At 37.7% G+C, this 17,150-nt stretch overlaps 1 protein-coding gene across 1 annotated transcript in view; it reads right to left on the reverse strand.

Moving 5' to 3' along the window:
- LOC113143164 (seizure protein 6) overlaps positions 1–17,150 on the reverse strand; it is an 80,269-nt gene that overhangs the window by 37,135 nt on the left and 25,984 nt on the right. The window contains exon 2 of the mRNA XM_026328640.1: positions 119–892. Coding sequence (XP_026184425.1) covers positions 119–892 — 774 coding nt within the window. The remainder of the gene's footprint in view (positions 1–118; positions 893–17,150) is intronic.

The raw sequence follows: 17,150 nt of genomic DNA on the forward strand, positions 1-17,150 counted from the left end.
AATTTTCAGTGTGGAGAAAAGTCATTTTGTTGCCGCTTCTATTTATTTCAAAGTCATCTGAACAGTCTGCTTGATACTGTACATCATAGAAAATCAGAGGAAACATGAAGATGCTTACCTGAAGGTTGTGTGATGGTGATGGTGGTAGTTGTGATAACAGTGGTGGATGTTGTGGTGGCACCTTCTACTTGGGACAATTTAGTTAGATTGGGGAGTGGGTGATCAAGGCTGGTTTTGTGTTTCAGTGGTGTTTCTCTAGCATCCCCTTTCTCCATTCTCAATGAGAAAGGTGCAAGTGTGGCTTCTATGGGAAAAGCCCTCCAACTTTGAGCCTGACTTCTCTGCGAGGATGAAGAAGCTGCTTGGTTGTTTTCACTGCCTGAACCTCTATTCTTTGGCATCACTGGAGTGGTGAGGGAGTCTGTTGTTGGCTCTACCTTGTCTGCTGCCATGGGCTTATCTTTAGAGGACTTGTTTTGAGGGAATGTCATTGGTGGCCTTGGTGTTGTGGGAGAAAATGTGGTCAGTGAGGAGGTGGCAGCAACTGTGGCTGTAGTGGCAATGTCTGAGAAGGCTGGGGCATCCTTGTGGGGCACCAACTGTGTGGCAGGGTCTCCTGCATCTGAAGCATAAACAGCGCCTGGCATGGTGGGATAAGCAGCCACAGAGCCATCCCTCCTAAAAAAGTGCTGGTCCCCCTGGAAGTCCCTTGCAAGTATATGCTCATGAAGCAGAAGGTCCTTGAAGACAGGCCGGTGGTTGGGGATGTTCATCGGTGAGACCGTGGTGAGTGGGTGGACTTCTCTCTCCGTGTATTTTGTTGATGATTGTGTGAAGAGGTCTTTGTCAGGGTCCAGTGCCATCTTACTGATGCCGCTGCTTTCCTTTGGACCTGAGAGTAAAGATAATATGGTTGTTTTAAGCAAAATATTACAGTCCAGTGAACCACAGAGCAACGTATAATACAGAGCAGTATGTCTTTTTGACAGTTTCATTATAGAATCATCAACTCTGTCAGCCTATAATCTACCAAAATTATGCCTAATGAGGTGAGAGGCTGTCCTCTGGTATAATTCTTCCACGCATATTGTGCTACTCTGTAATGAGCTTATTATGCAGGTACTGTACATGTGTCTGCTACTGCATGTGTGTGGCTTTGGGAATGGGAACAAAGGTAGGAATACAGTACAGCATGCATAAAGTAATACTGTATAATAGTAGCACAATTTACTTTTTTTTTTCTACATTATTTTATAATGTTTTTGTGATTTATTCAATATTTGACTTTGCATACAGTGTATTTCTGAACTATAACAAAGTGTCATGTGGCTTAATACTGTGGTCAGGAATCAAATTGCAAAAGTCCAGTTTATAATCAAAGACAAAATTCAAAATCACACCCCACAGGCAGTCAAATCTCAAGAGCGGAAAAACACTGACAAATGGTCAAGTTACTTCTACAAGAAAAACAGGTTTACAAAGAAAATTTTCAAAGGCCTCCTTTTGTGGGCTTGGATTCCTTGTTTTTTCAGCCTTAACATAACAGACACAGTGCAGGTATTGTTAAAACGCCAACAGGAAAAGTACTCAAACAGTGAAGAGCAAACAAAAAAAGGAAAAAAAAAACTAAATGAAAGGATGGACCCGTGGGTGTAAACTGAAAAAAAAAAAAGTCACATATCCAGATTTAGAATAGACTGCTAAAAAAAAAAAAAAACAAGGAAAAAAATTAAAACAACTAAAACTTTTTTAAACAGTCTTACAATAAACCAGTTTAGGCAATACATTTGCATGCATTGCTTGAGGAAAGTGTTGGAGTAGAAACTGTAAACAGGGACGTGATACTAAATTCATAATTTTTTCTCATTTGGCTGTATTTTTACTACACACTTGCTGACATAAGTTTAGACATTAAACTTTTATATGACATTTTACTGTGAATGCAGTGATGACACTGCCAATCCATTTACTGAGCTCCAACTTTAATGAAACAGCCATAAACAATAAACACAGTTACAGTCTAGTAACCAGATAATAAACAACCTTAGACAGATGCATTCATTTAAAATTTGGTTAAACAATCATTTTCAAATTTTCAGCCTCACTGTACAGCAAAAGAGCCACCTGCTGTATATAAATGAGACAGTGAAGATTTGATTCAGACGCATAATTAAAAACAGCTACAAAGGCTTTTTCACCTATAGAAAGTGACTAGCCAAATATAAACAAATAACCCAGTACACAGTAATTGTCAAGTCATCTCTATGTCATTTCAGACATCAGCATATTTTTTAACAGCTCTACAAGGGCAGGCAGGCCAATCAGTTCGTGCAGTGTCAGTGTTTTTTGCATCCAAATGGTTGCACTGAGCCAACAGGGCCATATTTACCCTATTATCTGCTACATTTTCCTCACATCAGTTGTTTGGGGAGAAACCACTGCAAATCTTTAAATGCTCCAGACAGTATAAACATCAGAAAACATGAACTTGTTTGCATAAAATCTGTGTGCCTTCCATTCAGTCCAAATGTGTTGTGAAAGGGGAAATAACGTAAAAACAATTTCATTTCATAAAAAAAAAGAAAAACAAAAACAAATAAGAAAACGTTATATACCATCAGGTTAACACTCCAAAACAGAGTGGATGGAAAGGAGCTTTAAATGTGAAAATCCTAAGCCTCATCAGTGTTGACAATCTTCATTTGAAAATAGAAAAAGCAAATATTAAAATATTCACATTAACCACAAAATTCACCACTCCTCTGTTGATATTAATTAAAAAAAGAAGAAGAAAGTCCATTATATTGACTTTGTATATCATTCCTTTCTTATTTGTTTCTTTGTATATTAAATTGAAAATGAAGTTGTTTTTTTTCATTATGCGATTTCCTGTTTCAAAACAAATCTGGGCTGAAGTGCAGCTACAAAGATTGCATGACCTGACTGGCTTTGACAGAATCATCACATGTTCTCCAGCTGGCTGCTGGTTAGCCTATCCATACTCTATAGGTTTTCCTTAATGATGAACAGTAAGTTGGAAAATGATAAGATTTGAAACTCTAAGTCTCCCCTGCTGTTATAAGGTGTGTGTTGGCAGGATTTAGTAGTTTATTTCTCTGGCTATTGCGGAACAAAAAATGTAACATGGTAATCACAGTCCATTTTGCACAGTTAGATGAGCTGACAAATAATACTACAACCAGTGAATTCTCGCTTTCACGGTAGCGCTGATGCGACCCCATCTTTCTCTTTTTGCATGTAGTTTCCAGTATTGTTTTGACTTTTTTTCGAACATTTCCTTGATCATCTTTACTCAGCACAGCTACAGTGTGCACTTTGTGCACATAGCAATATTAGAAGAAACAAATTCCATGGGTTTTGAAATATCACATAAATATTAGCTAAGATAAACTGTGAAAACATTGAGGGAGTTTATATAATCCTCTTATGTGTCTATATATGTCTACATGAAACAATGCCGTATTCTTTGACACCTTAATTAGCTTGCATTCTGGGTGACAGTTTGTTTTAATGAGGCAGAAAAGCTGCCAACACGCCTTTCATGCCTATAGATGAAAGGATGTTGTTGACACAAGCTGCAAATGAGTGAGATTTTGTCATGGTGAGCGTTTCTATTAGATACAGTGCTCCATAGGGAAGAAAAAGCCTCAGCTGGAGGTCAGGACAGATGCAAGGCTTATTTGAAAATGGTATTGCTAATACCATTAGTTTATGTGTTAAAGGTTGGGTACAATGCAGTAACATGTCATGGCATTTCTTTTTAAAGCAAATTAGTTTGACATTTCATTATAAATGTTTGCACCTTTAAATTTCATGTAATTTAAAAAGAAAAAAAAAAAAGAAGCATACCAGAATAGTTGACAGTTCATGGTGAGGTTCATGGTCATTAGGTGTGTACCTGTTTAATCCCCCTGATTAAATTATAAAGCTTGCATATTCTACAATTGACTTGCTCACTTTGACTGCATTGATTACAAGCAGAGTTGCGTGTCCTGCATATGAAACAGATGCTTTAATCTACTTTTCAGAAGCCAAACATTCAAACATTGGAAAACTCACTTTATCGTTTTCGACTCTATAAGGATTCCCATAGCAGGAAAGAAACATTTAGATTTTAAGTGAGAAATGGTATCTGAATACGAAATATGAAAATTAGCTGTGCCACAGGAGAAGCTCTGCCTCGCTCGTAAAACTTCCGAAGTACTTGCAAGCCTATATAACATTTTGCTAATGCAGAGTAGTTTTACCACCACCCAGCACACTAATAAAAATTTGATCAGGCTATTCAAGAGGAAGAGTAAACAATTTTGTTTTAAAGCCTTTTCCAGTCAGACAGAATTGACACATGGTTTTACATTTTACTGGCAGCCGTGACAACGCAACATTTATCTTTCTTGGCGACAGAAGCAATTCAAAGACCTTTTGATGTTCTAAGATGGAGGAGCAACATTTCCTTGTAGCCTTATTCTGTCACAGCAAGAGCAGCCAAAGCTGTGCTATAAAGGCAAGCTAAGCAAATTTGACATCTCACTACCAGAGAGAAGAAAGAGTGTAAAAGGAGGTGCTCATAAATGATTTAAGTATATAAAGCTGCCCCTTCCTCATAATTGCAAAGTATAAAGAAATCTCAAACACACATACGGTATGGGAAAACTGGAGAACGTTTACCAAGATTATTGTTTCTGCTGCATTGAGCTGGTAACTTACCCATGCTTCTCATTTTCTTATCTTTGTTGCCCTCTCTCTCTTTGTGTTGGTCAAGCTTTTGACCATCAAGTTGTCTGCCCTTCAGTCAGAATATCGAGTGAAAGTGGAGAGTGAGAATGGAGAACTGGGTTAAACCTGAGTTTCTCATACACAGATCAATACAGGATCAATGTGTACAGGTTGGAGACCTCACTGTGGTGATTACAGAGGAGCAAGCACTGCTACCATACTGTTCGAAGCTCTTAACCTTAATTGGATGTTTACCATTGAAGTTTTAGAGAATGGAGCTGAATTTTAAATGTCATTTGTCGAACATGGTGCGATGTAAATCAATAAGCACAGAACAGGAAAGTGCAGTCTCTTTGTATGAGTCTCATCAAGTCAAGTGTGGTTGCAAATATGAAAAAAAATATCCTTTAAGTGACACTGATTATTGATTACCGATCACTGCTATGAATTATGTAAATTACCTGACAACTGACATAAAGATTCAGTTCTGTATCACCACATTTATATTAACCTTTAGGTTCAATGTCAAACTCAGCTGAGCTAGAAAAACACACATTAGTCCTGAGATATCCTATAATTTTAGTGCGTGCTGAGCAAATGAAATGTAAATTAAAATGTAAATTTGCAGAAATATGAAGGCCTATAGGAAATGTTGCTAATCATTTATAAAACATAGCTTCTTGCCCAAGGCTGCACTACGGGTGGCAACAACCCCGAGTGAGATCTGTTTGGCCAACACCAGTGCCTGACATGGCAGACGATTAGTCTGTCATTGTTCATTTTGCGACAATATGTAACCTAACAAAATGGACATGGAAATGGAAAATAAGAAGTGAAGAAGAAATGACTGACAATACTGGCTCAAAATCCACCAGTATGTCAGGTTTGTTTTGTTTATTGTTCTACAGTATAGGTCTATAGTAAACTGTGTACCTTCAACAGAAACGTTTGGCAGACTCATCACCTCTGGTACCCATTCATTCTTTTGCTACAGTTCAAAAAATTAAATCCACCTAAGAAATATAACCTGCACTGATTTTAAATCGCGGCACTAAATTGATCAAATCCACTCTATGTTAAATGTGTTTGACAGCCTGCATTCTTACAAATTTCTCAAGTGAAACAGGCACACCTATTATCTATATAAAAATCTGATTTTTTTTTTTTTATGTAACACAAAAGCTAAAATTGAATATTTGTGCACTAACATGCTTTAAATACAGTAGCATGCTTTGTATTACTGTTGAGTTGACAACTTACAACCTTTGCCAGAGCCCAATTCTGTATATAGAAACACAGAAAGGTCCTGTTTTCACCTGATTCCATCCATAGTTAGAAAATCACACCCTACTGGCAGCCAATTTAAATTTATTGTGCTTGAAGGACTCCAATCAGGTATAGATGTGCTGTAATATGGTGGCATAACCAGTGTACTGTCAGAACAAAGTAATCACGATGTGCTCTGTCAGGTCCAAAGAATAGGTGTCATGCTATCACATTTAACCCTTCACCCACTATCAAGCTGCACCAAGTCCCAAGAAAGAAAACAGCATAAAGAGATGACAGGTGTTACCAGACAGATGTGTGTGAAAGGTGTGCTGTGTATTGTACTGTATAACTAGTGGTCATAATCATTTTCCTGTAGTCTTAAAATACACACTATGCTGCACACTCAAGAGGTGTGTGTGTGTGTGTGTGTGAGAGAGTGTGTGTGGTTGCATTACATCACACAACACTAGCTGGTTAATTAGAACTAATTCATAAATTATAGGTGGTAATTACCAGGACACAATGAGATTACTGTTATCTTATTCTGAGCAGGGGCACAAATACAATAAAATACCATTTACTGTCCTTGGGGAAATTTAGTTAGTGGAATGTTTCTTCTGTGAGCACATTCAGTGGAACACATTTAGGACATGTCAGGGTCTCAGAGGACGAATTTTGTCTTAAGAGTGTGGAGAATGTGATCCTAAGGGAACCTATTGCGTCCATATGCCCCATCACATTCAGCTCTAATGTCACACCAACCTTGTTGCTAACTTTTAACACTTTTAAAACTCAGTGGCTAAATATGCCACTGTCTTCTAGTTTCTGATGCAGAAAAATCAGACTTGACAGTATAAAATTATCAAAACAAAGGGGATGTTGCAGTCAAACTTGTGTAGGTGTCCTTCTGGCAAGGCATAGTCTTATGCTTTAAAAAATTGTAGAGAACACCCTGCCATATTAGCAAATGTTTAAAAAGAATCCACAGGATGTTATACCACACCCAAAAATGGATTGTTTTTTGGTATCCAATCAAAATGTTAGGCAAGGCTAATATTGTTTGCAGAAGAAATCTAACATTATAAAGCAGGTTTGAGGTCCTGTTTCTCATTCCTATTGGTGTCCAATCATCCTGATTATGTGTGACATTTAGAGTAAATGTACAAGCTCATGCTTTGTCCTTGTATTCCATGTATTCATGCCAATCTCAGGCTATGCTGACTAAAATGACAGAATGAGCAGTCATAGGGGAATCCTCCTCAAGATGGCAACAGACAGCCTTCTCTTCAGTTGCATATCAATGGAGTCATCACTGAACACTCAGTGCATGAAGAGAGCGCTAATAAGATGGGACAAGCCACACTTGAGGCAGGCTGCTGATTGACATCAATCTCCTTATATCCAGGGGCTTTATTTCCTTATTATTACAGAGAGCCACTCGACAAGCAAATCAATAAGCAGCTTCCGCTGGGCTCAGATACGAGGTCTCCAGATCACCCTACATGACTTCTCCTCGTGTCCTTAGCGGAGGTTTGCATTCATGGATTCATTCTAAAACCTAAGTTGAACACTTCCTGCTAGTAACGTTCGCTGCAATTCCTGCAGTATGTGCAAATTCGTCACTTTGCATAAAGTGATGAGGAAAGACTATAGGAAATAATGGGGTGAAACTGATAAATGATTCCATTAGACAACTTAATGAATTGATAATTTAATTTAGTCTGTGGGTGTGAAAGATACATTAAAGTGGAAATACATTTTAAAAAAAAAAAAGAGGTAGCACGAAGCAAATGAAGAAAATTGAATTAAGTGAGCGCTTGCCGGAAGAACAAGCCTTTCAAAAAACAAATACAAAATAAAAGGTCACAATTTCATCCCTGACATAGTAATTTACAGTCTATAAAGAACAGTGTATCCATGACTGTGCAGAGATTGCAATTTCAAATCATCAGCGTTTCCTTTTTCTGTTTGTATGGCGTTTGAGTCGTGAGGATAACAGCATATTGAGATGAGACACTCTTATCCTCCATCTGCCCTTTGACTTCACTGAGCGTAACCATAAGTTTTCCCTTTCATTTATTATGACCTGTCTGTGTTCTGGTTCATTGGGCATTGTCCTTCAGACAGGTTTAAACAAACTGTGTCTTAATGGTGCTGGAAAGCTCATAAGACCTGACCTTTAAGCTGGGGCAGAACAAAACAGAGATACCCAGCACCACTATTTGCGTGAAGTCTACTGTAAAGCACTAAAGCTGCAGGGGATAAATGGGACAACGTTAAACAAATCTGAACTCTGTTCTGAAGGGTTAAAAGTGATTTAATTGGCAATAAACGGCTTTAGAATCTATCAGTTTGTTAGCTGAATCAATTTGTATTTATATTTTCTTAATATTCTTTCTTTCACTCCATCAAAGAACTAAGGAATGAACGTCTTGCCTGGTATTAAAATTACATCATCCTCAGTAATCATGGCAAAATCTGTCTTATACAGAAGCCAGACCCTTGTTGTATATCAATTTACCAACATGCTGCATCCCAGGAAATACCGTTCTGGAAGGAATGTCTCTTTTCACACTTCATTTCCTTCCATTAGTGTAATTTATCTTTTCATTTTCTTCTCATTTACTCCATGGTGGAGTCAATTAGATTGAAAGCTGTGGGTGAAACAAAACATACAAGTTTGAAATCTGTAGTAGATTACTACATTGTGAGAAATTTGCCAAATTGTGTTTTAACAGTAGTTGTGAAGTAACAAAAGGAACTTTAACAATGACAATTTAGCTCTCCTTTGGCTGTGTCTTGCATTATTTATCATTATCAAGTTCTAGTTTGTGTACTGCTCAAGACATAAAGTACAAGCAAAAGTATATACAGGATGCAGTCATGTTATATGTTAAAGGGCTAGGGTGTTGTTGTCCATCTGGCTCTTCTCCTGAGAGCACAGACATTAATGGTGAATTTAAATGCCTCTTTTAAAATGATTTTCCAGCCTGCATAACAATCCTGTCAGCTGAAGGAAAACACTACTAAAGGACCAGACTAGTTGCACCTATCAATACTCTTTATCTCATAGGAAGGCTCTTGTTATACCACTGAATCATACGCAGACTACACGCAAAAGCATGTCAGCCTCAATAACGCCTCCATTTCCTTTACCAGACAGCAGAGACCATTTGAAAGTAGGAAAATTGAAGTGCCAGCAAAATACACTGAGGACATTTGTCTTTGTTTTTTTCCATGTTTTGCTTTTGGCAACAAATACAGTGCTTTGTGTTCATGTTAAGAAAGCTAATTTGAAATGAACTGAGTACTGTCAATGGGCTGTGCAAGCATTGCAGTATTTGGCAAGGCCAGGAAAAAGAGGTTAAAAATCTGTGAAGTTGGCCCGCTTGCCACCCTGTTATTTTCACTGCCTTTTCAGTTGTCTTTTATTGCAGAACAATGGATGAATAAGAATGCCTCAATTCAACACAAGCAGCCCTATCCCATGTCAGCTATGACATATTTTTTCCATAGAATAAAAACCCATATTAGGCCTGCAGCTCACTGGACTCTGACTGTGTCACACTTCACAATTATCTAAATTGTTTCCATTCACTTTCCTGAACACTCATGCAAACTAGAAATATGTTGCCTCAGTCTTACACTCTGTGGGAGTCTTCCTCCTGCAGAGTCACCTTCCTTTGAAAAAAAAAGACTCCTGGCATCCTCAGTAAAACAGACACTGCCTCTGTGTCCATTTAAGTCCAAACTTCAGGTCTAGCACAGTTTACCTTGTATTTTAGTTCTCACCTGACCAGCTGTTCCATTTGTCTACCCCTTTATAGTCTGACGTACAACACCACTCCTGTGATCTGTGCTGCCTGGTCTACTCACACAGATACAGGACACACACACAGCTGGACAGTGCACAGGCACACACCTGTTTTAATACAACTAAGAGACTCCCACATATCTCAAGCCTACAGGCACACTTGCAGTTGACAATATGCTGAGTAGTGTCTCATTACTCAACAGCATGTTACTTTGTCAGTGACAAGCCTAAAGCGGACAGAGCAAGCTGTTAAAATAGCCATGATGAGTCATGTTTAGAGGATAAGGACGGTGCTTTCCACTACCTTTCTCTAGAAATCAAGCTGAACATTTGGTGTTATCCCAAATTGTGGTCTTAGTTTTCTGATCTTTTGCTTCAGGCCAGGGCTGCTCATTTTGCATCCCGACGATGATTTCTAATATGGATAAATTAGGATGTTAAACACAGGGAAAATATGTGGTTAGCGTACGATTTCATCAACAAAATAATATTTTTCTTGATGTGTGATATGATTGAATGTCTATGGATAGGAGATGAAAGGTGAGTTTGCTGTAATAGCACTGAAAAAGGAGAGCAGGCAGGATTGCATTTAAGTGCAAACCTTAACCTTCATGTGTTTGCTGGATTGGCTGGAAAGAGATGGAGATGTTCAGACTTTTTCCACACCTACAGTACATCTGCCAGAATCAGGACAGAGTGAACAGCATGAATGCTTTTGGTGCACTTTGCTAAAGCAAGAAAGTAAAATAAAGCGTAATGGGTCAAAGACACTGGGAAAAATATAGACAGGTCAGAAGGGGCAGAGAGACAATGTGTTTGAAATTGTATGTTTTTGGCTGAATCTCTTTTAAGGAAAGACAGCCACGCAGCTCGATCGAAAACCCCATCATTAGGTTATCCTTCATCGAGGGAGATGTTATTTTCTCCCATCTAAACATGACAGATGCACACTGGAAAATTGTATCAAAGTGAAATGACCTAAACATAGAACAGAGTCCATCATCTTGGCTTTGATTAGGGCTGCTCGCTTATTTCGTACACTTTTTTTTTAGTGTTCTACCCTCTTGGTTGCAAATCATTTGGTCATCTGTTCTATATCACATGGACAGTCTTGTTAAAGTTTTTGACTTTTTTTTTTTTTTTTAGGTATTCAGACATTAGTAATAGTAGTTGTGATAGTATTGCACTTATATTGTCAAGACTTGGACAATGAAAACCTTTTTCAAGCTGGTGAAAATTAAAACAATTACAGTACAACTCCTGTCATCTTTCAAATGTATTGAATTGCAGCAATTTAACAAAAAACATTTTCCAAAGCAATCCTGAAACAAGAAAAAAATCTAAAACAGGAACAATAATAAGCAGATTCCTGGAGGGAGGGAAGAGAGAGAGCGAGAAAGAGAAAGAAAGATGTCTTCAAGCTGAGGCATTTTAATATGCTGGCTGCATGTAACGTTGAAATTAGTTTTATGTGCTTTGTCAGGGGGATGCCAGAGAGCAAAGCCAGGTGAGGGCCTGTGAGTACACCAGTCTGAAAACATAAATGTTGTAAACCAAAACATGTGCTGCCTATTGGGAAGTGAGGGGAAACAATATTAACACTGACAGTGATAGATGATGATGCTGCGCCTAGAGGTCTGTTAGATACAGGGCCTTTTAGAGCTGAGAAGCATCATGTCCTTAACAAAAAGGTGCATTCCATCTGCTCCACATACATAAGACAACCCTGCATTCATAAGCCATACCAATGTGCTTTATTGCATAGAGAGAGATGGTTTGTTCAGTGCTAGTTTTCCATTTATATTTGTCAGCTTTACTGTACAAAACATGTACAGCACTGTTAGTGTTGTCTCTGAACAGGTAGTATATGCTTGTTGATGTCCAGTCATATATTGTATGAACCAACAGAGTTTAAGCCTGAAACTCTTCTTCTATTCAGTAATACATTGTGAATATCAGCATACATCCTGGCCTTGTGCAGTAATTTGTTTCACACCAGTATACTGAATGTTCCCGAATGTCACAATAATGCTGCCAGTGTATCGAGAACTCACATCCAGTGTCAAAAATGTATTGAAAGACTGTAATCTGTCATAAAATATGATTTGATCATTTGTTCCAGCCCCTAATGTCCTTACTATGTGCCTGTGTATGCACATGTGCTCACAAGTATTAGTTTTCCATGGCTATCAATGTCACAGCAAGCATCTAGTGTTCAAATCACAGACACAAATCAAGTTCATATCGGTTTACCAGGGGAAATGTGGCCTCTCAGAAGAAGAAAATCAACAAAAAGGTGGTCAACAGCCATCCTGTGTAAAAACAAAATATTATTCAGTATATGAGCTAGCCACATGTAGTAATTTAAGTGTAGAGCAATTCCCTTCAAATCCTCCCCAAATAGTGTGTTTTTACAGCAGTGGAAAAGGTTAAAGGGAGATAAGGTCCTGGAGGATAAAATAAAACACGAAATTGTCATTGATAATAAGAAGAGATATGATGACTCTGCTAAGCTGTGAGGCAGAGGCAGACTGAAAAACATAGGGGTCATACTGTAATACTTGAAATCTAAACACATACATGAAACTATTCTTGGTATGGAAATTGCTTCATATATTTTAAGACTTTAAAGCAACAAAAGTGGCATCACATAACATTTAACATGTTATGTGGTTCATCTTTCATTAAAACATTGATCATATTGAGCTGTAATACCCTTGTTATCTATGTTTTATTAAGGCTATCATCTGCTTTACAGTGGGAGGGTGTTTTACCTCAGGAGCTGCCCTAAATAATTGCAAATCACACTGTCAGTGGGGCTGATAGACTGACTGACTCATAAAACAACATTGTCCAAATATTCAGATCTTTTTTAAAGTTTTCATAGAAAAGGAGGGCCCTGCATCACGGTGCAAGAGTAGATTATTATGAGGTGCTGTAAATTACCACACCAGGTAATTAGGGAACATCGGTAGAACCAATAAAGCTGAAGCACTGGCAGATGGTAATAACACAACCCAGATGATGAACAAGACTCTTGCCAAGCAGCTGTTATTCTTTGGAAACAAACTTTAACATTAGCATTGCTGACTTCATATGTACCACCTCAAAAACATCTATCACTGCACTAAAGTTGCAAAGTTGTTTTCTATTGGCGTCTGAGTAATGAAAAGAATCATCACAACTTTTTATTCTTTTTTTTTTTCCTGTACTTTATAGCTTCACCAAAATTGGATTTCAAGGCTGGCTACCCTAAGAGGATCTACAAACACATGTGGTGCAAGAGCAAATCTGTGTGGAAGAGCACCATGTGAAAAAAATAAAAGAGTGAAATTAAAGTGGTTTAGCCTGAATGCGTTTAAAGGGCTGGAAAAGAAATTTTAGTGCCCAGTCATTCATTCTTCTCGTATCACGGTTAATATACATTTCACCCAGTTTTATGTTGCTAAACTCATGTGGGTGGGTTTAAAGCATTGCTTCATTAATCCAGCCCTATTAATTATAGATTCTTGCAAGCAACAATACTGTATAATGACTGACTTATTAGTAAAAAAACAATACTGCACTAAGAGACACTGGACCAATAACTCAGTTTTATTAGACATAAAGGTTGGAGGCTGGAGCTGCGAGGTTGGTGGTAAACTATAATCCAATAGACATAATCAAATTGGAGAACTAAAATTTTCTAAAATTTTATACTAAAATGAATGATTACATGAGCTACAGCAATGTTTGATTGTTGCTAAATCATGATAAGATTACTTTGGTGGAAAAAAAAAAAAAAAACCCTGTTCATATTAGAGATTTTTCATCTTTGCTTAAATGAATAAAACTGAAGAGGCTTCATGCCTAGTACATGGTTGCACAGTATACTCTGAAAGCCTTGTACACACTTTGAATCCCATGCAAGATCTGCAAATTCCTCCAGACACAAGAAAGTAATTACAGAACTTTATCTGAATGGCTTTTGCTAAAAATATCTACTGTAATAGCATCAAAAATCAGGGTCAGTGTCATGAAAATACTGAGGATTATGAGTTTAAATATTAGATTTCTTTTATACTTAATGTAATCAAATAAGTCAATGCTGTAAGTCATGTAAAACACAACCACTTCATTGAGCTCTTCAGAAAAAGGGGCTTTCAAAACCTGAAAGAGGATTTTGTTAGCTTTTGTCCTGGGTGCATCTTGAAGGGATAGTCTAAATCCATATAAAATAAAAAATGATACTAAAAAAATTTACCAATATACTTCCAGCACTGCCTGTGTAAATCTTAACAGGGTTATACTGGTTTACTCCATTCCTGTGGAAAATACATAGCATTGCATTTAGACTGAAGGTTGCATGTGTATTTTGGTGTAAATTGGTGTATGTTCTTTGCATGTGATGTTCTATGATTGACTGGATACCATCTGGACTACCCTGAACTCCAGGATGAGCAGCAAGACATACCTGACAATGATCAATCAACACAGGCAAATCTACACCGCTCATTAGCCTTTTTAAGGTTTCTTTTATATGTTCTTTTTTGAACACAAGTATCTAGCACGGCTCCTTTGGGTCTTAAAAAACAACAGCAGGCGGGCACACCCACGCCAGTCCTAACCCTTGTGTTATCTCACATGTAAGAGACATACATCCAAGCTGATTTTGACATCTGCAGCTGTTTGTTTTGTTTTTTTTTTTTCATTTCCGCACAGCAAGATAGGAGATGAACAGCTTGATTTTAGCATGCTGGAAACATTAGTTATCTTCAGTATAAACACACAAGTCCCACTTTCACTTCCTGCACCATGATCATCTGTGTTGCGTTACACTGCAAAATCAAACTTGTCAGCTACAAAACTGCACTGTAGTACACAAGTAGAGGGTCTGATTTGCCAAAAAAAAAAAACGATTGTTTGCCGCCATGTTATCTCTTTCTGTCAGCGGCGTAGTCTTTCATGGATTACAAACGCTCCAGCATGCAAACCTCAGGTTTGTTTTGGTTCCTTTCGAGATAGTGAATCTGTCCAGCAGAATCAGTGAGTTAGATGGATCACATCTTTCTGTGAGAACCTCACTGTGATGTTAGGTGCTCCAGACAGTCTTATGTCTGACCTGTTTCGTTATTGCTTCCCACAGTACTGCTGCAGTGTCACTGTGTTGAATTATGCTCAGGGTGCTCTTGTAGTTGTGTAAAATTGTGGAGAACTGCACCCAGTTTAAGCTGTGACATATTTGACTAGAGAATGGCATCTCCTTGAACTTCATGGCCATATGACAAAATTATGAAACACATTTCAAACTTACTAAGTTTAAACAGACAGTATGACTTCATGTCCATATATAACAATGAAAAACCATATCAGCGCTCATCAGTATCCTCTGGCAGGTTTCACAAACATGACCCAAAAACTTCTCACTTATCTATTTTCAAAGAGACTGACAGTAGCACTATCACATTCATGCATAAAGCAGGGTGAATAATTCAATGTATTTTTTAAAAGGACAAAAGACTAGGGGAGAGTGACAACTTGTCAGCGGGAGATAAACTGAGCGAATGAATAAGAATAATGAATAAAATAAAAATGTGTTCCAGATGTAGGTAACAGAGTACCATCCACTTTCTCTGCACCATTCTTTTATATGTGTTTATCACTTGACCGTTTCACTTATTAGCTTTTTTAGTTGTGTGTCTTAAAACACTCACACATACATACATACATACACACACACATACAGATTACTTCCTGTACAAATTTTCAGTTTCTCCAGTTGCACTATGATCGAGTAGAAACAGAAGGCCAACGCAGGGATTTGTGGCTCACAGAGAGAGAGGTGAAGAGATGTTTAATGGTGACTAACATTGGCTGCTAATGCCTTTAGCCACTATGTGACTCACTTTAGCTCCCATCAAAGTGAACTCTGACCAAGTGTGTCCAACACGGCAGCCGTGCACAAGGCTGAAGGGGAGTTACACAGACAAGACAAGGAAGGGGTACAAAGTGTAACAAAGGGAGAGGCCAGGAGGCAGGTTCTGCTATGATTTTACAGTTTATGGTCAGTGCGTTTATCACAAATGTCACCCTTCATCACTGCTGAGCTGCACCACATAGCCTACATATGTGAAATATACTGTAAAGGTCTGGATAAAGGCATCAGTGAAATGGGAAGTGCTGGGGAGAGGTTTTGATGATATTTTGTTATAGAAGAAGTAATAAAATGCATTCCAAAAGCAATGTAATTCCCAGTGAATGCTGGTGCCCATCTATGGGAGTAGTATTATAAAATGAACTGTATTCCTTAGTGTAGCAAGAATATTGGCAATTCATGTAATATAAAACACTCTAGTTCAAAACCAAATTATAAAATAAAAAATAAAAAATCATCTTACCTTTGTTGTTCACTGATGAATTGTTTGAGAATGCAGCATGGCATGAAAAAAGTAAATGTTTCTGCACAGTCAAAGAGCTTTTCTTGTAAATCCACATTTTGCATATATTTTATATGTATGTGTATGTATGTATGTATCTGTATCTGCATTGATTATTGGTATGTATGTATCTGTAACTCTCATAACCCATGAACACTAAACTGCAAGTATGTCATTTCAGTATTCATGTACCTTTGCAGCATTTTTACCATTCAGTTCTACAGTACGTCTTTCTTCCAAATCTCAACCCACTTTGAACCCTCTCAAACATCATATAAGAAATGCAAATGCAGCCAGTACTAGTGTAGCATGGTACCATATATTCTTCTATTCTCTGTGCACATATGAAGACTTTTTTTAGTCATCACTGCACAGGAGAAGAAATGTTTTGCATGCATACTGAACGAATGTTCATCTGCAGCCGTATGTTACTGCCCTGACCTTAGGATTTAAAAGGGCAAAACAAATCATGATTTTTCCATATTAAGCTTAGATGCTTTTATTAATGCACAAACAGATTAGGTTGAATATTTGGGTAATCAGATATTCTATATCTAAAATCCACCATCTTGTTTATAGATTGAGTTGTAAGAGGGTTGGAAGCAGCTGTTCCTCAAGTGCCCACCACAATCACAGCACTAAAGCCTTGTGGGCAACAGTACAGTGCATGTTAATAACATCAAAATGCCAAGGGTAGAAATGAAAAGTTCAATTTGAAATGAAGACATCAGCCATATGAATACCTGAGCACCTACACATACATATACTGCTATGAAATGATTTCTGGAATGAAATGAAACACATTTGTACATGCATTTTTTTTATTGAATTCAATGGTGTCAGCTTATTTTATAACTAAAACATGACAATTTGTCCTAAAATAAACACTGTTACTGCCCAGTTGTTTGCTTTAT

This window comes from Mastacembelus armatus, chromosome 14, assembly GCF_900324485.2.
Source record: "Mastacembelus armatus chromosome 14, fMasArm1.2, whole genome shotgun sequence".
NCBI lineage: Eukaryota > Metazoa > Chordata > Actinopteri > Synbranchiformes > Mastacembelidae > Mastacembelus > Mastacembelus armatus.